Raw genomic sequence first — 25,941 nt, 5'->3', positions numbered from 1 at the left:
GTTTGGGAAACGGGGGGGGCAGGACCGAGTTTGGGAAACGGGGGCAGGACCGAGTTTTGGAAACGGGGGAAGGACCGAGTTTTGGAAACGGGGGGAAGGACCGAGTTTGGGAAACGGGGGAAGGACCGAGTTTGGGAAACGGGGCAGGACCGAGTTGGGGAAACGGGGGCAGGACCGAGTTTGGGAAACGGGGGCAGGACCGAGTTTTGGAAACGGGGGGGAAGGACCGAGTTTTGGAAACGGGGGAAGGACCGAGTTTGGGAAACGGGGGAAGGACCGAGTTTGGGAAACGGGGGCAGGACCGAGTTGGGGAAACCCTGGGGTAATGTGTCAGTTGTCCAGTAGGCCACAACAGCAAGCTTGCTATGCATATGGTTAAAATATTCTCTGGACATCTTCCACCTTTTAATGTGTGTGAGAGTGTGAGAGTGTGTGTGTGTGTGTGTGTGTGTGTGTGTGTGTGTGAGAGAGTGTGTGTGAGAGTGTGAGAGTGTGTGTGTGTGTCTCAGAGGACAGGCAATAGTTGGACATGTGGGTGAGTCTGTTTGCTTTGAGAGGTACTGGAGGGAAACACCAGGATGGGAATGCTGAGGACAGCAGATGACCAGACAGTGTCGTCTCCCGAGAACTAGGCACTAACACTCACCTGGTCCCTAACCTATTATAACTTATAAGTAAAAACAATGATTTAATTTTTGTTTCTTTTCCAGGTCTCTCTTTGTACCATAGTTTCCCAGGAGTTTTTGCACTGGAGGACGTCGTTCAGTGCCCCCCAGAAACAGTCCCCTTCACCATCAACAATGACCCCACCTCAATGACCACTCATCCACCGTTACTGTCCATCCTTCTCACCCGTCGCACCTCCACACCTGCCAGGGAACCAGGTACACTAGCAGTTAGGGGGAGATAAGCTAGGCTTTAGGCATGATACACCTGACATTGACCTCTGACCCCTGCTGTTTCCTAGGTGATGCAGCCTTGACGTTTGTGTCCCACCCCTGTGTGAGCGCCATGCGAGGAGAGGAGGACGAGGGCAGGAAGCTTCTCTCAAGCACCATGCAAGAACAAACCAGCTACAGAGGAGGAGAGGGAGGATGGGGGCCTCAGAGTGACAACCTGAACCCCATGCAGCCCTCGCAGGTGGCCTCCCCACCCCTGCTGCAGCAACCGCCCAGCGGTGCCCCCACCTCAGACAGCCAACTACCACCTTACCCCCTTACCTTCCCTCACCGCCCACTAGCTCACCCCCAGTTGCGCTGGGCTCGGCAGGAGCCTCAGGGGCAGGAGCAGCAGGCTGACGGTAGCTCCCTGGAGAAACATGGACCTCCCCAGCCTCCTCTCCCTCACCCCCCCCAACCCTCCCTCCAGGCCAGTTTAGAGGAGCTGCCGAGCTATGAGCAGGCCAAGGCCCAGTCCCAGGGACAACACCACTACCAGGACGAGCTGTATTATACACTGGAGGACCACGAGAGCCTGCCTAGCCCCTCTCACACCCCAGACATCCAGCCCTCAGCCTGGACCAGCTTAGCTCCTAACAGCCCCTCTGAGACCTCTAGCCCTGACACCAACACTGACCCCTCTCCTTTCCCCAGCCCACCCCTGGGCCCTCAGCAAGGCTTTATGAGTGATGGGGATGAGGCTGAGGGTTTATCTATCTGGGGTGGAGGGGCCAATGGAGACTCTACTCTGAGGCAACTGAAGCAGGGTCATGTGTATTCCCTCAGCCAGAGGATCCTCCAAATCAGCGTTGAGGCCAATGGAACTAGTAATCTTCCCTCTAGCAACCCCTCCCTCAGTTACCCCCCACCCCTAAACATAACCCCACTCACAGGATCAGTAGACTCCCGCGGACCCCCACCAGAGTACCCCTTCAAGCCCACCCAGCCGCCCTTCTGCTCCCCCTCAGGGAAACCCCAGCCCCCTCCTCTCATTCTGAGCTAGGCCCTCCCTTCATTGACCCCCCTCTTCCACAATAATGGACTGGTCCACAGCCCAGCCAACCAGAGCTGAGAGCAACCCCCCACCTGAGTACCAGAGCAGGCGGCACCACCCCGGGACCCTAGGGGGTCCCTCAGTCCAGTACCACCACAGTCCCACACCCTCCCAGACCCATACCTCCACCCTTCTCCCCAACATCCAGGCCCAGACTTCTACCCTTGTCTCTCAGCTCCAACCCCAGCCTCAACAACCTTCCCCAGGCCCCTCCGGTGTAGAGGTGGTCATGGCAGCCAAGGTGCAGCAGATGGTCCAGCTGCTGTGTGAGGAGAACCAGACTCTGAGACACGAGCTGCTGACACACAGAGAGAAGGCCTCCAAACTGCACTGGGTACGAGGAAGTTTGTATGTGACTGTATAACTGACTCACTATAACCTTATAGGCCCCATTAGTCAATATTTTAATGTTTTGTGTGTTTTATATCATATTGTACAACAGCTGATAAAATGAACACTGTAAAAGTATGAACACATTTGCTCATTGTTATTTCCTGATAGTTGCTGGTTGAAAATACAATCTACACAGGATCTTATAATCAGCAGTTTTGGCTTTCCATTGTGACATCACCATGTGGTAAATTGATTAATAGACCAATAAGAAAGAGTTCCAAACCTCTCTGCCAATAACAGCTACGTTTTGGTTTTCCCCTCCCCATTTAGACTATTCCCAGACAGTCCTAGCAAAATTCTTGCTTGAGAAATGGTTTTGCTATAAAGCTTTTTTTTTAACATTTGAATGGAACTATATTACGGTAAGGTACTTAATTGTTACCCAGAAATGATTTGATATTGATATGAAAACGGCTTCATTTGGCCTTAAACCAGGGTTTAACAAACTCACCCCCCCCCCTAGAGACGCTTCACATTTTTGTACTAACCCTAAACTGGCACACCTGATTCACTTAGTCAACTAATCATCCACCCTGTCTTAAAGCATTAGAGGAAGAAAAATATCTGACCCTATTTCAGTCATTTCTACAAACTACTCTTCCTTGTGCTGCAGTTAGAGGAGGAGCTCCAGAGGATCTCTGAAGAGTATGATTGGCTGATGAAGAGCTCGTCAAAGAGGGAGGGGCTGGACCGAACAATGAGATGCAAACTGGAGGGGGAGATAAGACGCCTGACTGTCTTCAACAGAGACCTGAGAGGTAGGACAGGAGGGAGGGACCTGTAAAAGGATGTTGAAAATAAAATAAATAATTGGGTCCTTAAAGTGCCGTTACCCTTTTTTTCAACCTTCTTCTTAGCTGTATGTGTGGGATTTGGGTCATTTTGTCCAATAAGTTGTGTTAATAGAAGAGGAGTTGAACATGTTCATCTATGTTGTATGACTATGTTATGTCTGTGTATTACTATGTTATATCTGTGTATTACTATGTTATGTCTGTGTATTACTATGTTATGTCTGTGTATTACTATGTTATGTCTGTGTATGACTATGTTATGTCTGTGTATTACTATGTTATGTCTGTGTATTACTATGTTATGTCTGTATGACTATGTTATGTCTGTGTATTACTATGTTATATCTGTGTATTACTATGTTATATCTGTGTATTACTATGTTATATCTGTGTATGACTATGTTATGTCTGTGTATTACTATGTTATGTCTGTGTATTACAATGTTATGTCTGTGTATGATTATGTTATGTCTGTGTATGACTGTTATGTCTGTGTATGACTATGTTATGTCTGTGTATGACTATGTTATGTTATGTCTGTGTATGACTGTTATGTCTGTGTATTACTATGTTATGTCTGTGTATTACAATGTTATGTCTGTGTATGATTATGTTATGTCTGTGTATGACTGTTATGTCTGTGTATGACTATGTTATGTCTGTGTATGACTATGTTATGTTATGTCTGTGTATGACTGTTATGTCTGTGTATTACTATGTTATGACTGTGTCTCAGATCGCCTGGAGACTGCCAATCAACAGCTAGCGTGCTGTGAGCCAGAAGGAGAGGAGGATGGACATGCTGCTGAGCTTAGTAAGTGTGTGTGTTTGTGTCTGTACTTGTGGTATTGATGAGTACTTGTGTGTTTGTGGTGTTGATGAGTGTTAGTGAGTGGGAATGAGGACACACCCAGCATTTAGGTTTTCCTCTCTTCTTTCCTCTCTTCTCTCGACCACTCCCTCTCTTCCCAGGCTAAATTCAGCACACATACAATTATCCCATTTCCTTTTAGCCACACACACACACACACACACACACACACACACACACACCCATGCACGGACGTGCACACACACACTTACTTTTATTAGAGAGTCAGTGTGAATACAGACAGTGACCTCGTCTGGCCTGGAAACCCAAACAGAGAGAACTTTCTCCTCCTGACCACCACCTTTCTCACATTATCACGCTCTGTCTCCCTCCCTCTCTCTCTCTTTCCCACTCACTCCCCTCTCTCTCTTCCACTGACACTCTCCCACTGCCTAGCTCTCTCTCTCTCTCCCACTCCCACCACTCCCTCTCTCCCCATTTCTCTCCCTCCCTGGGCACCATGAGAGAGGAGAGGAAGTGTTTGTTGTATTTCACTGGGCTGTCTGGTATGTAACACCAGGAATGAGGGATAGAGTGGGGAGGGAGAGATAAAGAGAGGGGGAGGCCAGTAGAGACAGGCAAAGGGAGGGAAAGGGTGTATATCTTATAGCAGTTTTAGGACAGGTGCTGTTTCAACGTGTCAGCCCCCCCCCCACACAAACTACCCAAATACTCTGCACCATATCTCCTCCCCTCCTCCCTTTACACACACCTGTCTCTCTCCCCTCCTCCCTTTACACACACCTGTCTCTCTCCCCTCTTCTGCATGTGTGTGACATGTTAACCCAGAGACAAAGGGGAATGATCTGGTCTGTGCTGGGAATGCAGCCTCAGCAGATTCCCCCCTTTATCCTTCCCTCCCCCACCCAACACACATCCACCCCTACCCAGAGTTTGGTCAACAGTAGAGCTGGATGCCATGTTGCTACCTTTGAACATTCCAGTCATGAGGAGTATTGGGTTCTCTAATTCTAACTTTAAAGGGTTGGTAAGTCTGATTTGAGCATTTTGTCTCTTATCTTTTATCTTCCCCCTTTCCTTCTCTCTGTTTCTCGCTGTCTCTCAGGGGATGGACTGATAGAGAAAGAGCGTTTGGAGGAAGAGGTGGAGAAGCAGCAGCGGAGGGCAGAGAGACTGGAGTCAGCTCTGAGCAGCGCCCAGCAGAGAGCACTACACTTAGAGGAAGAGGTACACATCACGTCACAGTATATCACATTACGTCACGGTATATCACATTACGTCACAGTATATCACATTACGTCACAGTATATCACATTATGTCACAGTATATCACATCACATCATGGTGTATCACATTACGTCACTGTATATCACATCACGTCACAGTATATCACATTACGTCACGGTATATCACATTACGTCACAGTATATCACATTATGTCACAGTATATCACATCACATCATGGTATATCACATTACGTCACAGTATATCACATTACGTCACAGTATATCACATTATGTCATATCACATTACATAACGGTATATCACATTACGTCACGGTATATCACATTACATTACGTCACGGTATATTACATTACGTCGCGGTATATCACATTACGTCACTGTATATCACATTACGTCACGATATATCACATTACGTCACGGTATATCACATTACGTCACGGTATATCACATTATATCACATTACGTCACGGTATATCACATTACGTCACGGTATATCACATTATAACACAGTATATCACATTACGTCACAGTATATCACATTACGTCACTGTATATCACATTACGTCACAGTATATCACATCATGGTATATCACATTACGTCACAGTATATCACATTATGTCATATCACATTACATAACGGTATATCACATTACGTCACGATATATCACATTACGTCACGGTATATCACATTACGTCACGGTATATCACATTATATCACATTACGTCACGGTATATCACATTACGTCACGGTATATCACATTATATCACATTACGTCACGGAATATCACATTACGTCACGGTATATCACATTACGTCACAGTATATCACATTACGTCACAGTATATCACATTACGTCACGGTATATCACATTATATCACATTACGTCACGGTATATCACATTATATCACATTACGTCACGGTATATCACATTATAACACAGTATATCACATTACGTCACGGTATATCACATTACGTCACAGTATATCACATTACGTCACAGTATATGGGGCGGCAGGGTAGCCTAGTGGTTAGAGCATTGGACTAGTAACCGAAAGGTTGCAAGTTCAAATCCCCGAGCTGACAATGTACAAAATCTGTCGTTCTGCCCTTGAACAGGCAGTTAACCCACTGTTCCTAGGCCGTCATTGAAAATAAGAATTTGTTCTTAACTGACTTGCCTAGTAAAATAAAGGTAAAAAAAAAAAACACATTACGTCACGGTATATCACATTATAACACAGTATATCACATTACGTCACATCACATTACATCACGGTATAACACAGTATATCACATTACAACACAGTATATCACATTACGTCACGGTATATCACATTACAACACTGTATATCACATTACGTCACGGTTTATCACATTACAACACAGTATATCACATTACGTCACGGTATATCACAGTATATCACATTACAACACAGTATATCACATTACATCACGGTATATCACATTACCACATTACGTCACGGTATATCACATTACGTCACGGTATATCACATTACGTCACAGTATATCACATTATGTTACATTACGTCACGGTATATCACATTACGTCACAGTATATCACATTATGTTATTCATTCAGACACTTATTCACACACCATATACACATACAGATCAATCCAACATACTGTATCTGTGTCCATTCCTCCCTGGTGTGTGTGTGTGTGTGTGTGTGTGTGTGTGTGTGTGTGTAGCTGCGTGTGAAGTGTGTGTATGCGGCACGTGTGGAAGGGTTGCAGCATGCTGTGGTGCAGTTGCAGATGGCCTGTGAGAAGAGAGAGCAGCTTGAGAGACGCCTGCGCACACGGCTGGAGAGAGAGCTACACACACTGCGCACGCAACAGGTACCACACATAACGCTCTCTTGGCGGGTGTCATAACAATGTCATAACAGGTCATATGCTATTTGTTAATGCATAAAATGGGTCTGGATTGTCCTAAACCTTTTTTTAAATGATTTTTTACATGTCTCTTCCTTCTTCCAAACCTCCGCCTCGCTCTCCTCCCCTCAGAGAGTGTGTGGGGGTGTGCTTGGGACCACTGGGCCAGGTGGGGGTGTAGGGGAGGGCAGTGCCCCTGCTCTGAGGGAGCTGCTGAGGCAGAGGGAGGAGAGGGTTCTGGCTCTAGAGGCTGACTCTACCCGTTGGGAACAGAAGTACCTGCAGGAGAACGCCATGAGACACTTTAACATGGAGACTGCTGCTACAGCCAACACACACAGGTACACACACATCCCAACAGGTCACTCATGCACACAGGTACACACACATCCCAACAGGTCACTCATGCACACAGGTACACACACATCCCAACAGGTCACTCATGCACACAGGTACACACACATCCCAACAGGTCACTCATGCACACAGGTACACACACATCCCAACAGGTCACTCATGCACACAGGTACACACACATCCCAACAGGTCACTCATGCACACAGGTACACACACATCCCAACAGGTCACTCATGCACACAGGTACACACACATCCCAACAGGTCACAACATGCACACAGGTAGAGATGGCGTTGCAGTGGATAGAAGCTGTTTTCCACGGGCTCCTGACCAATTCCGCTGTTTTTTTTTTATACTGATCTTAACATTTTTTTGTACATAATATCTCTGCCATAATTTCCGATGACCGAAAACAGCTTCTTGAGATCAGAACAGCGATCACTAACCTCGATTTGGATGACAACTTCAACTTCAAGGAATCGGCAGCTTTGGACGTGCTGCTTCCTCCGGACCAGGCCCTGATTCCCGGGATTCAAAAGAGGAAGTGACGGCACAAAAGAGGCAGGCAAACCGGCATCCTGACGAGTACGTCTGGTGAATCTAATAACCCTCCTCTACCCTCCGTTCTGTTGGTGAATGTACAGTCATCAGAGAACAAACTGGACGAGCTCCGTTCGAAACTATCCTGTCAATGGGACCCGAAGAACTGTAATATGTTTCTCGGAGTCGTGGCTGGACAAGGACATTGATAATATACGTCTGGCTGGCTTTTCTGTGCGTTGTCAAGACCGGTCGGCAGCCTCGGGTAAGATGAGGGGGGAGTGGTGTTAACAGCTGGGGCACAATCTCTAATGGTAAGGAAGTCTCAAGCTTTTGCTAGCCTGAGTTAGAATACATCATGATGAGCTGCAGACCGTACTAACTACCAAGAGAGTTTTCTTCCATATATTTCCTAGCTGTCTATATACCTCCACAAACCGATGCTGGCACTAAGACCACACTCAATGAGCTGCATAGGGCCATAAGCAAACAAGGACATCCACACCCTGTGGCAGCACTTCTCATGGCCAGTGATTTTAATGCAGGGAAACTGAAATCTGTGTGAACTCATTATCACCAGAACGTCACCTTTGCAACTAGAGGTGACAAAACTCTAGATCACCTTTACTCTACACACAGAACGGTGACAACTCTAGATCACCTTTACTCCACACACAGAACGGTGACAACTAGATCACCGGGGCGCCAGGTAGCCTAGCGTTTAGAGTGTAGAGGCGGCAGGTAGCCTAGCGGTTAGAGCATCGAGGCGGCAGGTAGCCTAGTGGTTAGAGCGTAGAAGGCGGCAGGTAGCCTAGTGGTTAGAGCGTGGAGGCGGCAGGTAGCCTAGTGGTTAGAGCGTAGAGGCGGCAGGTAGCCTAGTGGTTAGAGCGTAGAAGGCGGAAGGTAGCCTAGTGGTTAGAGCGTAGAGGCGGCAGGTAGCCTAGTGGTTAGAGCGTAGAGGCAGGAAGGTAGCCTAGTGGTTAGAGCGTAGAGGCGGCAGGTAGCCTAGTGGTTAGAGCGTAGAGGCGGCAGGTAGCCTAGTGGTTAGAGCGTAGAGGCGGCAGGTAGCCTAGTGGTTAGAGCGTAGAGGCGGCAGGTAGCCTAGTGGTTAGAGCGTAGAGGCGGCAGGTAGCCTAGTGGTTAGAGCGTAGAGGCGGCAGGTAGCCTAGTGGTTAGAGCGTAGAGGCGGCAGGTAGCCTAGTGGTTAGAGCGAGAGAAGGCGGCAGGTAGCCTAGTGGTTAGAGCGAGAGAGGCGGCAGGTAGCCTAGTGGTTAGAGCATAGAGGCGGCAGGTAGCCTAGTGGTTAGAGCGTAGAAGGCGGAAGGTAGCCTAGTGGTTAGAGCGTAGAGGCGGCAGGTAGCCTAGTGGTTAGAGCGTAGAGGCAGAAAGGTAGCCTAGTGGTTAGAGCGTAGAGGCGGCAGGTAGCCTAGTGGTTAGAGCGTAGAGGCAGGAAGGTAGCCTAGTGGTTAGAGCGTAGAGGCAGGAAGGTAGCCTAGTGGTAAGAGCGTAGAGGCGGCAGGTAGCCTAGTGGTTAGAGCGTAGAGGCGGCAGGTAGCCTAGTGGTTAGAGCGTAGAGGCAGGAAGGTAGCCTAGTGGTTAGAGCGTGGAGGCGGCAGGTAGCCTAGTGGTTAGAGCGTGGAGGCGGCAGGTAGCCTAGTGGTTAGAGCGTAGAGGCAGGAAGGTAGCCTAGTGGTTAGAGCGTAGAGGCGGCAGGTAGCCTAGTGGTTAGAGCGTAGAGGCGGCAGGTAGCCTAGTGGTTAGAGCGTAGAGGCAGGAAGGTAGCCTAGTGGTTAGAGCGTAGAAGGCGGCAGGTAGCCTAGTGGTTAGAGCGTGGAGGTGGCAGGTAGCCTAGTGGTTAGAGCGTAGAGGCAGGAAGGTAGCCTAGTGGTTAGAGCGTAGAGGCGGCAGGTAGCCTAGTGGTTAGAGCGTAGAGGCAGGAAGGTAGCCTAGTGGTTAGAGCGTTGGGCCAGTAATCAAAAGGTTGTTAGATCAAATCACTGAGCTGACAAGGTAAAAATCTGTCATTCTGCCCCTGAACAAGGCAGTTAACCCACTGTTCCTAGACCATCATTGTCAATAAGAATTTGTTCTTAACTGACTTGTCAAGTTAAATAAAGGTTCAATAAGAAAACAATTACTCCACACAGAGAGGCATACTGTACATAGCTAACACGCCCTCCCATTGGCAAATCTGACCATAACTATATCCTCCTGATTTCTGCTTTAAAAAATGTCAAACGTAACGTGCTCTATACAGAAGTAGTCTGATGAAGTGGATGCTAAGCTAAAGGACTGTTACCCTAGCACAGACTGAAATATGTTCTGGGATTCAACGGATAACATTGAGTTTACCACATCAGTCAGAAGGCATCATTAATATGTGCATCGACAACATTGTCCCCAAAGTGGCCATATTCCAACCAGAAGCCATGGATTACAGGAAACATCCGCACTGAGCTAAATGGTAGAGCTACCGCTTTCTAGGGGAGGGACACTACTCCAGACGCTTATAAGAAATCCCACTACGACCCCCGACGAGCCATCAAACAGGCAAAGCGTCAATACAGGACTAAGATCGGATCTTACTACACCGGCTCTGACGTTTGTCAGATGTGGCAGGGCTGGCAAACTATCACTGGTTACAAAGGGAAACCTAGCTGAGCCTACCAGACCAACCAAATGCCTTCTACCAGCTGTTCCAGATGACTGTGATCTCGCTCTCTGTAGCCAATGTGAGTAAGACCTTTAAACAGGTTAACATTCACAAGGTTGTGTGTGTGTGTGTCTGTAGGGACCCCTTGGTGGTGCACTCTCACAGTGGTAGCTACAGTGAGATGACGGGCTGCACACTGTGTCAGGAGGATGATGTACAGCAGGCTACCAGACGCTGCAATGACATGGAGCACAGGTACACACATTATACTGTATATATATATATAGAGTTGAAGTCAGAATTTTACATATACCTTAGCTAAATAAATTCAAACTGAGTTTCACAATTCCTGACATTTAATCCTAGTAAGAATCAGTTAGGATCACCACTTTATTTTAAGAATGTGAAATATCAGAATAATAGTAGAATGATTTATTTCAATTTTTATTTATTTCATCACATTCCTAGTGGGTCAGAAGTTTACATACACTCAATATTTGGTAGCATTTCCTTTAAATTGTTTAACTTGGGTCAAACGTTTTGGGTAGCCTACCACAAGCTTCCCACAACAAGTTGGGTGAATGTTGGCCCATTCCTCCTGACAGAGGTGGTGTAGCTGAGTCAGGTTTGTAGGCCTCCTTGCTCAAACACGCTTTTTCCAGTTATGCCCACAAATTTAGTATTGAGTATTTAGTATTGAGGTCAGGGCTTTGTGATGGCCACTCCAATACCTTGACTTTGAAGTCCTTAAGCCATTTTGCCACAACTTTGGAAGTATTCTTGGGGTCAATGTCCATTTGGAAGACCCATTTGCGACCAAGCTTTAACTTTATGACTTCTCTGACACTTGAATGGTTGCTTCAATATATCCACATCATTTTCCTGCCTCATGATGCCATCTATTTTGTGAAGTTCACCAGTCCCTCCTGCAGCAAAGCACCCCCACAACATGATGCTGCCACCCCCGTGCTTCACGGTTGGGATTGTGTTCTTCGGCTTGCAAGCATCCCCCTTTTTCCTCCAAACATAACAATGATTATTATGGCCAAACAGTTCTATTTTTGTTTCATCAGACCAGAGGACATTTCTCAAAAAGTACGAACTTTGTCCCCATGTGCAGTTGCAAACCGTAGTCTGGCTTTTTTATGGCGGTTTTGGAGCAGTGTCTTCTTCCTTGCTGAGCGGCCTTTCAGGTTATGTCGATAAGGGACTTGTTTTGTTTCCTCCAAAATTTTCACAAGGTCCTTTGCTGTTGTTCTTGGATTGATTTGCACTTTTCACACCGAAGTATGTTCATCTCTAGGAGACAGAACGCGTCTCCTTCCTGAGCGGTATGGCATCTGCGTGGTCCCATGGTGTTTATACTTGCATACTATTGTTTGTACAGATAAACGTGGTACCTTCAGGCATTTGGTAATTGCTCCCATGGATGAACCAGACTTGTGGAGGTCCCAAGTTTTCTTTCTGAGGTCTTGGCTGATTTCTTTTGATTTTACCATGATGTCAAGCAAAGAGGAACAGAGTTTGAATGTAGGCCTTGAAATACATCCACAGGTACACCTCCAATTGACTCAAATGATGTCAATTAGCCTATCAGAAGCTTCTAAAGCCATGACATAATTTTCTGGAATTTTCCAAGCTGTTTAAAGGCATAGTCAACTTAGTGTATGTAAACTTCTGACCCACTGGAATTGTGATACAGTGAGTTATAAGTGAAATAATCTGTCTGTAAACAATTGTTGGGAAAATGACTTGTGTCATGCACAAAGTAGATGTCCTAACCGTCTTACCAAAACTATAGTTTGTTAACAAGAAATTTGTGGAGTGATTGAAAAACAAGTTTTAATGACTCCAACCTAAGAGTATGTAAACTTCCGACTTCAACTAATATGTATATATATATATATCACACACACACACCATCAAAGTGGCTATGATCTTGTCTAAAAGGCATCTTGATTGTTGATCTGTTTGTATTGGTTCACTCTGACTTTTAGTCAATAGGATCAAGGTTGTGTTTTCTGTGTTTGTGTACAGGATAAGGAACCTGTATGCCCAGCTGATAGAGAAGGATGCGTTGATAAAGGTTTTACAGCAACGGAACTCTCGCGGTGACCTCAGCGCCCTCCGCCCTGCCCGCTCCACCCCCTCCATCTCCTTAGCAACAGGACTGCACCCACGACAAGCTTCCCAGACAGACGAGAGGAAAGAGAGAAACCTCCTCCCTTCCCTCCCCCTCCTCCTCTCTTCCCCACCTTCCTCTTTATCTACCACCTCCTCCCTCCCTTCCACCCTGCCTTTCTCCTCCACCCACCCCTACTCCACTACACCATCTTATTCATCCACCCTGCCTCTCTCCTCCTCCCTCCAATTCTCTATCCTCCCCCTCTCCTCCTCCCTCCCCTCCACTCCTCTACTATCCTCCCATTCTAAGACGGGTAGTAGAGACAGCAGCACTCAGACTGACAAAGGTTCAGAGTCCCTCAAAGTCCTGCCCCTCCCCAGCAGAGCCTGGCTGGGATTGGTCAGGACCCAGAGGACAGGTGAGTGACAGCTAAGACTGAACAATCAAGGAACAGTGAACCCAGTCCAAAATGTAATGTAAAACTGACCCTAGTTCAGCAACTTCATTCTAATGTTGGATCTGATATTCTACATGTCTTCAGCTAAGTGTTCTTTCTGTCTCCATAGATACGACTAGAACCCATCCCCCACACCACCCAGGCACAGACTTAGTGGAGATCCTCATCTAATGGACATGGTGGTGTCTTGTGAAGCTACTGCTTTACAACTGAGGATGAAACAAACTTAAGTAGTGATGGCTGACTGATAGATTGGAAACTGGAGGCTCATTGGATGGCAGAAAGAGAGAGAGAGAGATAGGGGAAGACCTCTGTCCTGCTCTAAAACTGTGCCTTTAGTCTGGTAAAGTTCATTTGAAGTTGCATTGTGTTGCGTGTGTATGCGTGTGTTTTTCATCAGTTAAATGCATTTCAGAGGCAAGTTTACTTTGTTGGAAAGCATGCATTTTTGTACAAATGAACTGTACAGAAAGATTAGATTTGTAAAACTTTTATTTCTGCTGAGAGTTAGTATTGATTTTGTCCACAAAGACATTTCAAACTTCTTTAATTTGTAAATGGATTTTACTGTGCTGCGTGACAATGAATATAAACATGTACTTTGTCTCCCCCTGCTGTCAGTCTGTGTAACTTTGTTTTCTAATCAATTCATTGTATTACCTATCAACAAGGTATGTTAAGGGCCTGTTCACTGCTGACTTTGTCCCTCCAGGATCGGCATTGTCTGCTCCTGCATTACACACAACACCAGGGTTGGGGTAGATGTGTTTAACTGTTCACATACACACACAGAGCCCTGTATAATGAGGCCCTTTCTGTTCTACATGACTAAGCAGGAGAAACAGTGTGTGTGTTTCATACAGACCTAATTACCTGAGCGATTAATTCTGTAAAGAATTGACAGCTGGTAAGCCTTCAGCGGAGGCACGTGGGCTGCTGTGGATGAGTGAAGCTGTAACATTACACTGTTGTGTTTCTGTTGCTTTTGCTGCCTTTCACTAAAGGCTAAATGTGTTTGTTCGTCTCTAGTTTATTTCCCAAGTCAGAGGGAGGATCTGCTGTGTCAATTCTGGTTGATGTAACCTCTGAGCTATTGACCCACACAGCCACAGATAGCACCATGCACTCTTCATGTACACACAGGTCTGGACAGTATTTTGGAGAGAAGCCCGAGCCGCTGTACGCCGTGTGACGTCATCTCGACGTAGCGCTGAGGGGAACTTCCGCGTTCAGTCTTCGCGCGGTGTTTTGTTTTTTGCGTCCCATAAATTATAGTAAAAATGCTGCCTTGACATTTTATATTTAATGTTTTTGTGCTCGTTCTGAATTGAAGAGACCGTACGGATAAAAACGTTAGCCATGTAGCTAGCTCGGCTGGCAGGTATCTATAGTTGGTTGCCATCAATGGAGAGAGTGTCAAAACCATCCGTCGGGCGAGAGAAGGTAAACATAGCTAGCAGGCTAACGTTAGCTATCCAACTCAACAAACCCGTCTTGACTAGTTAGCCAGCTAACTTAGCTTGCATTTTAATGGAGTAAAGTTTAGCTAGTTAACGTTAACTATTGTAAATTGCATGTTTGCTTCAGATCCAACTAGGTGTTTTTCAGCAAGCTATCGTTAACCATTTGACACAGCTTCTTGTCTTTACTTAGCTAGCAAGCGAACTTTGCTTTAAGCTAAGAGCTAGTCAATAATGTTATGGTTAAAGTGAGAGTGACCATAGTCGGCCTTTCTGTGCAACACTGAATTAAACTGAACACCACTAAACGTTAGTAGCTGTGTACCAGATAATTCCATTGGTGATGTAGAGGGGAGTGTGTGGCCTTTGTTTTGGGGGACAGTCCTAAGGAATTGACTCGATCATTAGAATGGGAGACAGTTTGGTAGTAATAATATGAATAATATTATCGGTGTTGGGAACAGTAATATCATGGTGTTAGAAATGGTGGTTCCCTGACTGTCTCTGTCTGTCTGCAGGAGCTCTCTGTCGGTGTGATGTCTGACATTCTGTCTCTACCCTCCTACAAAGACTACCCCGCAGCCCGCCCCTTCGTCAACACCTCTCTACCCTCCTACACACTCACAACTCGCAACACACACACACCCTGCCAGACACTGTCCAGCAAGGCATTCCCAGAAAGCAGCAGTGCAGGTAACCAATCACTACCTGCACTGCTGCTAGAACCAAATTGTGTGTGGGTGAGACAGTTTCCATTGTGGTTGTGTGGTGAGGCTGGTCTCCATGGCAACAGCAGGTGACACATGACACCACAGCCTATTAACAGAGGCTCTGCTAAATGCTATCCCTCTATCCCCACTCTCACATATCTATCCTCCTATCAGCCTTCCCCTCCCTACCTTCAGCCTTCCCTCTATCCCCACTCTCACATATCTATCCTTCTACCAGCCATCTCTCTATCCCCACTCTCACATATCTATCCTCCTACCTTCAGCCATCCCTCTATCCCCACTCTCACCTCTATCCTCCTACCTTCAGCCATCCCTCTATATCCCCACCTTCAGCCATCTCATCCATCTCTATCCTCACTACCTCAGCCATCCCTCTATCCTCATCTCTATCCTCCTCAGCCATCCCTCTATCCCCACTCTCACCTCTCTATCCTCCTACCTTCAGCCATCCCTACCTTCAGCCATCCCTCTATCCCCACTCTCACATCTCTATCCTCCTACCTTCAGCCATCCCTCTAGCCATCCTCCCCATCTATCCTCCTACCTTCAGCCATCCCTCTATCCTCCTATCCTCCTACCAGCCATCCCTCTATCCCCACTCCCCTATCCTCCTACCTTCAGCCATCTCTATCCCCACTCTCAATCCTCCTACCTTCAGCCATCCCTCTATCCCCACTCTCACATCTCTATCAATCTACCTTCAGCCATCCCTCTATCCCCACTCTCACATCTCTATCAATCTACCTTCAGCCATCCCTCTATCCCCACTCTCACATCTCTATCCTCCTACCTTCACCCATCTCTCTATCACACTGTACTCATGTCACTATCCCTCCTACCTTCACCCATCTCCCTATCACACTGTACTCATGTCACTATCCCTCCTACCTTCACCCATCTCTCTATCACTGTACTCATGTCACTATCCCTCCTACCTTCACCCATCTCTCTATCACTGTACTCATGTCACTATCCCTCCTACCTTCACCCATCTCTCTATCACTGTACTCATGTCACTATCCCTCCTACCTTCACCCATCTCTCTATCACTGTACTCATGTCACTATCCCTCCTACCTTCACCCATCTCTCTATCACTGTACTCATGTCACTATCCCTCCTACCTCACCCTTCTGAGTGGCTGAATGTCACTATCCCTCACCCATCTCTCTATCAAGTACTCATTTTATCCCTCCTATCAATGTCTCACTGGAGTCAATCCCTCCTAAATTCACCCATCTCTCAGTGTGTGGGATAACAGATATCCCTCCTACCTTCAAGATATGATATCACTGTATCATGTCACTATCCCTCCTACCTTCACCCATTATTGTGTACTCATGTCACTATCCCTCCTACCTTCACCCATCTCTCTATCACTGTATCCTGTCTCCCTCTACCTTGAACCATCTCTCTATCACTGTACTCAGTCACTATCCCTCCTACCTTCACCCATCTTGGATCACTGTAGGCATGTCAACCCTCGGAGTTCACACAGCCTGGAGAAAGAGACCTCATGTCACTATGCCCTAAGGAGTCACACTCACATCCCTCCACACTGGTACTCATGTCACATCCATAAACCTTCACAGACTCTATCACTGTACTCATGAGAGACCAGCAACCAGTCAGAACACAACCAAGGTGATGTCACTATCCTCCTTTCACCCATCTCTCTATATGTAAGTGTTTTGTTTGAGAGTAAACAGATGCTCTTTCTGTACTCATGTCACCCCTCCTCTTCACCCATCTCTCTATCACGGTACTCATGTCACTATCCCCCTACGGTCCCATCAGTGTTAGTGACTCAGCTGGCTCCTACCTTCACCCATCTCTCTCGCTGTAATGCTCCCTCCTACCTGGACAGACAACTGGAGTCATGAGGAAGATCCCTCCTACCTTCACCCAGGCCTATCACTGTACTCATGTCACTATCCCTGCTCACCCAACGCCAGGTTAGCATACGCCTTACCTAGCATTATCTATGCTAACCCAGAGAGACAGGCTAACGACAGGATCTCTAGCTGTATGTAAGATGCTCCGGTAGCACTCAGTTGCCATAGTGACCCTTTCAGGTTTCCCTGGAGATGACCAGGTCTGCTGCTCCCGCCCCTGACTCCGCCCACCAGGCCCAGTTAGAGAAGCTGGAGCTACTGGAGCAGGAATACCAGAGACTGACCCGCACACAGAACCACGCAGAGGTACACACACACACACACACGCAAACTCATTTTCACCCCAAATAGTATATGGTGGGTCTGATGTCTGTATGTGTGTGTCTTAGAGGAAGATTCGTGAGTTGGAGCTGAAACTGCTGCAAGAAGAACACCAGAGGAAACTGGTCCAACACCAGGCCAACCAGGTACACACACACACACACACACCAGTACACACACACACACACACACACACACACACACACAGGACCAGGCCAACCAGGTACACACACACACACACACAGGACCAGGCCAACCAGGTACACACACACACACACACACACACAGGACCAGGCCAACCAGGTACACACACACACACACAGGACCAGGCCAACCAGGTACACACACACACACACAGGACCAGGCCAACCAGGTACACACACACACACAGGACCAGGCCAACCAGGTACACTACACACACACACACACAGGACCAGGCCAACCAGGTACACACACACACACACACAGGACCAGGCCAACCAGGTACACACAGACACAGGACCAGGCCAACCAGGTACACACACACACACACAGGACCAGGCCAACCAGGTACACACACACACACACACAGGACCAGGCCAACCAGGTACACACACACACACAGGCCCAGGTACAGGACACACACACACACAGGACCAGGCCAACCAGGTACACACACACACACACACAGGACCAGGCCAACCAGGTACACACACACACACAGGACCAGGCCAACCACACACACACACAGGACCAGGCCAACCAGGTACACACACACACACAGGGACCAGGCCAACCACACACACACACACACACACACACAGGACCAGGCCAACCAGGTACACACACACACACACACACACACCAGGACCAGGCCAACCACACACACACACACAGGACCAGGCCAACCAGGTACACACACACACAGACACAGGACCAGGCCAACCAGGTACAGACACTCTAGAGATGTGTAATTGCAACTATTTTGCACACTGTTTTCTCACTGGTCCTCAGTTACAGACAGGTCTGGAGGCCAATCGTATCCTGATCCAGTCTGTGTCGCCCTCACCCCGCCTTCCCAAAGACAGAAGTACAATCAGAGAGAAGAAACGCCTCTCCAAGGTAGCAGCCTTCCCATGAGCCTTTGGGTGCTGGTGTTTCTGCTGGAGATGAATGTCAGTCGATGTGATCCTCCTCTCACACAGACACTAAACTAATTGTTCAGGCCACATATCTGATTGGCCAAAAAGCCTTTGATTCATACCAATATCTACAACACCTTTCCTGATGTGAATTTGTGTGCTCTACCAGAAACCTGTTCTGCAGCAGACCTCACACACACAGCCACACTACAGACTGAGCCTAGGAGACGTCCCATTTGTAGCAGGGAAGGTACGAACATGCACATCATATATGCAGAACAAATTTTTGTACGCAGACATACCAGATACGGACTCTCTAGTCTGTAGGGTGCAGTCATCTCTCTCTCGCTCTCTAGTCTGTAGGGTGCAGTCTCTCTGTCATCTATCTCTCTCTAGTCTGTAGGGTGCAGTCTCTCTGTCATCTCTCTCTCTAGTCTGTAGGGTGCAGTCACTCTGTCATCTCTGTCTCTCTCTCTAGTCTGTAGGGTGCAGTCACTCTGTCATCTCTGTCTCTAGTCTGTAGGGTGCAGTCACTCTGTCATCTCTGTCTGTAGGGTGCAGTCACTCTGTCATCTCTGTCTCTAGTCTGTAGGGTGCAGTCAGTCATCTCTCTCTCTAGTCTGTAGGGTGCATCTCTGTCATCTCTGTCTGTAGGGTGCAGTCACTCTGTCATCTCTGTCTCTAGTCTGTAGGGTGCAGTCACTCTGTCATCTCTCTCTCTAGTCTGTAGGGTGCAGTCACTCTGTCATCTCTGTCTCTAGTCTGTAGGGTGCAGTCACTCTGTCATCTCTGTCTGTAGGGTGCATCTCTGTCATCTCTGTCTCTAGTCTGTAGGGTGCAGTCACTCTGTCATCTCTGTCTCTAGTCTGTAGGGTGCAGTCACTCTGTCATCTCTGTCTCTAGTCTGTAGGGTGCAGTCACTCTGTCATCTCTGTCTCTAGTCTGTAGGGTGCAGTCACTCTGTCATCTCTGTCTCTAGTCTGTAGGGTGCAGTCACTCTGTCATCTCTGTCTCTAGTCTGTAGGGTGCAGTCACTCTGTCATCTCTGTCTCTAGTCTGTAGGGTGCAGTCACTCTGTCATCTCTGTCTCTCTCTAGTCTGTAGGGTGCAGTCACTCTGTCATCTCTGTCTCTCTTTCTAGTCTGTAGGGTGCAGTCACTCTGTCATCTCTCTCTCTCTCTAGTCTGTAGGGTGCAGTCACTCTGTCATCTCAGTCTCTAGTCTGTAGGGTGCAGTCACTCTGTCATCTCTGTCTCTAGTCTGTAGGGTGCAGTCACTCTGTCATCTCTGTCTCTCTCTCTCTAGTCTGTAGGGTGCAGTCACTCTGTCATCTCTGTCTCTAGTCTGTAGGGTGCAGTCACTCTATCTCTCTCTCTAGTCTGTAGGGTGCAGTCACTCTGTCATCTCTGTCTCTAGTCTGTAGGGTGCAGTCACTCTGTCATCTCTGTCTCTAGTCTGTAGGGTGCAGTCACTCTGTCATCTCTGTCTCTAGTCTGTAGGGTGCAGTCACTCTGTCTCTAGTCTGTAGGGTGCAGTCACTCTGTCATCTCTGTCTCTCTCTCTCTCTAGTCTGTAGGGTGCAGTCACTCGGTCAGGGCCAACGTCCAGTCTGTTCTCTCCCTGCTGAAGCAGCATCAGCCCCAGCTATGTAACGCACGCGTCCTCTCCCACACCCCTCTGGCCCAGCCAGCCAATGGCAGCGGCTCCTCCTCTTCCTGTGGGGAGGAGCTATCAGACCTCCTGCTGGCCCTGCAAGATGAACTGGGACACATGAGTCTGTGAGTGTGTCTGTCTGTTAGAGAGTCTGAGACTTTGTTTCAGCATGAATAGCTATCTCAGTTGTGTATGTAAATGTGTGTGTGTGTGTCAGTGAGCAGCAGGAGTTGGTGCGGCAGGCTGAGACCTGTGTGTGTGAGCGGGAGAGGAGGGGGGTGGAGAGAGAACAGGAGACTCTACTCAGGAGAATGGAGAGAAAAGCAGAGCAGATCAGCAAGCTACGCAGACACCAAGCACAGGTACACACACACACAGTTTGATGACTAAGAACTATGTAACTGGTTTTGCCTTCAACATATCCACAAACGCATACATTTGATTAAGGAGTTTTTCCACTGTTTCTCACTTTCTGTCTCTGTGTAGGTGAAGAGGTTTAGGAGAGATGCTCGTCAGAAGCAAAGTGGAGAGGTGAAGGTGACCACCACAGTGACCACGCGCGGTCGCTCTGCCGGGGCGGTCAAGGTTCGACCGGGGGACCGTAGCAGGAAAAGTCTAACACTGCTCAGGGACATGAAGTCCCTGCAGACCTCGCTATACCCCAACCAACCACAATGGAGCTACTGACCACAACAGGACCAACCACAATGGAGATACTGACCACAACAGGACCAACTGACCACAACAGGACCAACCACAATGGAGCTACTGACCACAACAGGACCAACCGCAATGGAGATACTGACCACAACAGGACCAACCTCACTGACGTGACTGAGACACTGTTACTCACCAGACTGCAACAGGACCATGATGCTGAAGATCAGACTTTATCAACCTGAACTTCTCTGATGGACATCCCGTGGGTGTCGTTGTGTAGGGAAGAGGAATGAGGCCTACCAAGGACATTTGGAAGAGGAGGATGCTGATGAATGACCTCCAGGGACAGTGGGGTGTAGGGAAGAGGAATGAGGCCTACCAAGGACATTTGGAAGAGGAGGATGCTGATGAAGGACCTCCAGGGACATTGGGGTGTAGGGAAGAGGAATGAGGTCTACCAAGGACATTTGGAAGAGGAGGATGCTGATGAATGACCTCCAGGGACATTGGGGTGTAGGGAAGAGGAATGAGGTCTACCAAGGACATTTGGAAGAGGAGGATGCTGATGAATGACCTCCAGGGACAGTGGGGTGTAGGGAAGAGGAATGAGGCCTACCAAGGACATTTGGAAGAGGAGGATGCTGATGAAGGACCTCCAGGGACATTGGGGTGTAGGGAAGAGGAATGAGGTCTACCAAGGACATTTGGAAGAGGAGGATGCTGATGAATGACCTCCAGGGACATTGGGGTGTAGGGAAGGCGGGTAATGATGTTGTATTTCAGATGTCTTTGGTAGAGCAGCATAGCAGTGACATCACACAGAACACTCCTCCTGATGTTACAGTAAATCTGCTTCATCTATTGGCTCTCCCAGGGGGTTTAACAGGGTGTGTTGTATACATCTGATACTGTGTGTTCCACTGTTGCTGCAAACCTCAGCTCACTGCAATAGACTGAATTTTGTGTGTAGTTTTGTGTATTAAATAGTGTAACCACTCTGCTCTGCAATGATTCCCTAAGATTAAGACACATTTGAGTGTGTGAGTAGGGAACGAACAGGGGGAGGGGGGGGGTGTTGTTGTGGGTTGGGAAACCTTACGATTTCCCTAAAGATGGTGTGTGTGTGTGTGTGTTGAGGATTGCTGTTGTTTACTTGGACCAACATTTTACATTTGTTAGATTTCTACAGTTACGGCTTGTGTAACTTGTCTATCAAATGGTCTGAAATAAACAATTTATTTTCTAGTGTTGACACTTTCCTTGATATGAATAACGGAACTTTCCTTATGGTGTTTAGTTTTTCAGCTTCCTGAAACTCAGACCATCTATATTTGAATAAAGATATCTCCTGCCAGCTGTTAGAAGTTGTTGAAAATGTTTTTCTCGTAATGTTGGGTCCCATCAGCACCAGACAGAATGACTTGCCTGGACCTTCTCCATCCCTGAGATGTCAGTGTGCTAAATGGAATACCTACTAAAGAGACGACCCTGTCTTTCAAAGATAATTCGTAAAAATCCAAATAACTTCACAGATCTTCATTGTAAAGGGTTTAAACACTGTTTCCCTGCTTGTTCAATGAACCATAAACAATTAATGAACATGCACCTGTGGAACGGTCCTTAAGACACTAACAGCTTACAGACGCAAGGCAAATAAGGTCACGGTTATGAAAACTTAGGACACTGAATAGGCCTTTCTACTGACTGAAAAACACCAAAAGAAAGATGCCCAGGGTCCCTGCTCATCTGTGTGAATGTGCCTTAGGCATGCTGCAAGGAGTCATGAGGACTGCAGATGTAGCCAGGGCAATAAATTATGTAGTGTTTCCAAACATGTCAAGAGGACTTCCACCAAGCTGAATACTTCACCAAACAATAACAAATAAAAACTAGGCAGAAATATGTTGAGATTGCATTTTATTGTGTATGTATGCTGGTGTGTTGGTGTGTAGCCTATACTATATCATGGTATGACACATCAAATTGAGCATTAACCAAATTTATTACACAAAAAATACATTTTTTATATAGTGTGTTCTCTTTCCAGAAGGGTCTATACAGCATTTAGATAACACACACAGACCATCACTGGTATACACCTTCTACAACAAAAAATACATATTTCAGTAACTTCAGTCTTTGTTTTCAGAATTAGTATCAATTTTATGATGAAATAGCATTTTGGTTTTATCCTCCTCTGTCTGAGCCGTAGGTCTGCATGTTTTGGGCCCTTCAATAACACAATGAAAATGAGAGAAAAAGATGATTCAACTACAACCACAGTATACAGTTGATTTTATTTTACCTTTATTTAACTAGGTACGTCAGTTAAGAACAAATTCTTATTTTCAATGACGGTCTAGGAACGGTGGGTTAACTGCCTATTCAGGGGCAAAATGACAGATTTGTACCTTGTCAGCTCGGGGATTTGAACTTGCAACCTTTCGGTTACTAGTCCAACACTAACCACTAGGCTACCCTGCCGCCCGAGTTGAAGTTGGAAGTTTACATACACCTTAGCCAAATACATATCATATCAACTCAATTTTTCACAATTCCTGACATTTAATCCAAGTAAAAATTCCCGTTTTAGGTCAGTTAGGATCACCAGTTTATTTTAAGAACGTGAACTGTCAGAATAATAGTAGAGAGAATGATTTATTTAAGCTTTTATTTCTTTCATCACATTCCCAGTGGGTCAGAAGTTTACATACACTCAATTAGTATTTGGTAGCATTGCCTTTAAATTGTTTAACTTGGGTCAAATGTTTTGGGTAGCCTTCCACAAGCTTCCCACAATAAGTTGGGTGAATGTTGGCCCATTCCTCCTGACAGAGCTGGTGTAACTGAGTCAGGTTTATAGGCCTCCTTGCTCACACATGCTTTTTCAGTTCTGCTCACAAATGTTCTATTTGAGGTCAGGGCTTGGTGATGGCCACTCCAATACCTTGACTTTGTTGTCCTAAAGCCATTTTGTCACAACTGGAAATGTGCTTGGGGTCATTGTTCATTTGGAAGACACATTTGCGACCAAGCTTTAACTTCCCGACTGATGTCTTGAGATGTTGCTTCAATGTATCCACATCATTTTCCCTGCCTCATGATGCAATCTATTTTGTGAAGTGCACCAGTCCCTCCTGCAGCAAAGTACCCCCACAACATGATGCTGCCACCCCCGTGCTTCACAGTTGGGATGGTGTTTTTCAGCTTGCAAGCCTCCCCCTTTTTCCTCTAAACATAACGATGGTCATTATGGCCAAACAATTCTATTTTTGTTTCATCAGACCAGAGGACATTTCTCCAAAAAGTACGAACTTTGTCCCCATGTGCAGTTGCAAACCGTAGTCTGACTTTTTTATGGCGGTTTTGGAGCAGTGGCTTCTTCCTTGCTGAGCGGCCTTTTAGGTTATGTCGATATAGGACTCGTTTTACTGTGGATAAAAATACTTTTGTATCTGTTTTCTCCAACATCTTCACAAGGTTCTTTGCTGTTGTTCTGGGATTGATTTGCACATTTCACACCGAAGTCCGTTCATCTCTAGGAGACAGAACGCCCTTCCTTCCTGAGCGGTATGACGGCTGCGTGGTCCCATGGTGTTTATACTTGCGTAATATTGTTTGTACAAATGAATGTGGTACCTTCAGGTGTTTGGAAGGAGGAACCAGACCAGGTCTTGGCTGATTTATTTTTGATTTTGATTTTCCCATGATGTCAAACAAAGAGGCACTGAGTTTGAAGGTAGGCCTTGAAATACATCCACAGGTACACCTCCAATTGACTCAAATGATGTAAATTAGCCTATCAGGAAGCTTCTATAGCCATTACATAATTTTCTGGATTTTCACAAGCTGTTTAAAGGCATAGTCAACTTAGTGAATGTAAACATCTGACCCACTGGAATTGTGATACAGTGAATTATAAGTGAAATAATCTGTCTGAAAATAATTGTTGGAAAAATGACTTGTGTCATGCACAAAGTAGATGTCCTAACCGACTTGCCAAAACTATAGTTTGTTAACAAGAAATGTGTGGAGTGGTTGAAAAACGAGTTTTATGTGACTCCAACCTAAGTGTATGTAAACTTCTGACTTCAACTGTATAACATGAAGTAATTAAAATAGTCCTCATTGTAATAATTACATAGAATCAAGTAACACTTCATAAACTGTTATTTACAGCATTTATATATAGCCTATGAGATTACATCACAGGTAAGAATCCTGCGTTTCCGTGGAGATGGAGATTGGCACATGACGGAGCCCTGACTCGCTGACACAAACACACTAACGTAAAACAAAGTTAAGAGAGACAACTGTCTAAAGTAATAATTTAAGATCAGACTGTATTTACATCAGAGTTTCTGCATCATCATCATCAAAACACATATGAAGAAGGCAGATCTGGAATGGAAGGACGGAAAACAACAACAACAGGGGAAAAGAGGAAGTTAATCTGTGTTCATCAGGGGTCAGAGTTCAGAGTTCACAGGTATACAGCACTAGAGCGAGGCTTCAGATCGCTAGCCTACCTGAATGCCATTAGAACAGTTCAAATCTGTACAATAACATGAAGTCAAAGTCAGTGAAGTCATACACACAGACATCCTGAGGGAGAATCATCTACAAAATATATTAAGCTATATGCAGTCCATCCATATATTCACCTATACCCCATTCATCTAACAAATATATTGACCTGCACGCCCTGAACACCTAACCAAGATCCCCAGTTCATTCATCTAACAAATATATTGACCTGCACGCCCCAATCACCTAACCAAGATCCCCAGTTCATTCATCTAACAAATATATTGA

The 25,941-nt window shown here is 46.5% G+C and overlaps 2 protein-coding genes across 2 annotated transcripts in view; both read left to right on the top strand.

Moving 5' to 3' along the window:
• amotl1 (angiomotin like 1) overlaps window positions 1-13,896 on the top strand; it is an 18,506-nt gene extending 4,610 nt beyond the window's left edge. Inside the window, 11 exon segments of the mRNA XM_042296419.1 lie at window positions 711-884; window positions 968-1,949; window positions 1,951-2,326; window positions 2,999-3,143; window positions 3,916-3,993; window positions 5,117-5,238; window positions 6,969-7,118; window positions 7,287-7,495; window positions 10,843-10,959; window positions 12,742-13,247; window positions 13,396-13,896. Of these exon segments, the coding sequence (XP_042152353.1) occupies window positions 711-884; window positions 968-1,949; window positions 1,951-2,326; window positions 2,999-3,143; window positions 3,916-3,993; window positions 5,117-5,238; window positions 6,969-7,118; window positions 7,287-7,495; window positions 10,843-10,959; window positions 12,742-13,247; window positions 13,396-13,457 (2,921 nt within the window). The 3' untranslated portion in view covers window positions 13,458-13,896.
• Window positions 13,897-17,481: 3,585 nt separating this feature from the next.
• Window positions 17,482-22,376, top strand: cep57 (centrosomal protein 57). Its single transcript, XM_042296418.1, has 7 exons — window positions 17,482-17,677; window positions 17,761-17,838; window positions 18,686-18,793; window positions 18,983-19,063; window positions 20,383-20,591; window positions 20,684-20,828; window positions 20,953-22,376. The coding sequence occupies exons 1-7, from the start codon at window positions 17,564-17,566 to the stop codon at window positions 21,151-21,153; spliced, it is 936 nt and encodes a 311-aa protein (XP_042152352.1). The 5' UTR covers window positions 17,482-17,563; the 3' UTR covers window positions 21,154-22,376.
• The last annotated feature ends 3,565 nt before the right edge of the window (window positions 22,377-25,941 follow it).

The sequence above is a fragment of the Oncorhynchus tshawytscha genome, linkage group LG13 (assembly GCF_018296145.1).
Source record: "Oncorhynchus tshawytscha isolate Ot180627B linkage group LG13, Otsh_v2.0, whole genome shotgun sequence".
In the NCBI taxonomy this organism is placed as follows: domain Eukaryota; kingdom Metazoa; phylum Chordata; class Actinopteri; order Salmoniformes; family Salmonidae; genus Oncorhynchus; species Oncorhynchus tshawytscha.
Note: the sequence above shows the minus strand (reverse complement) of the source record. Positions and strands in the feature narration are given on the sequence as shown.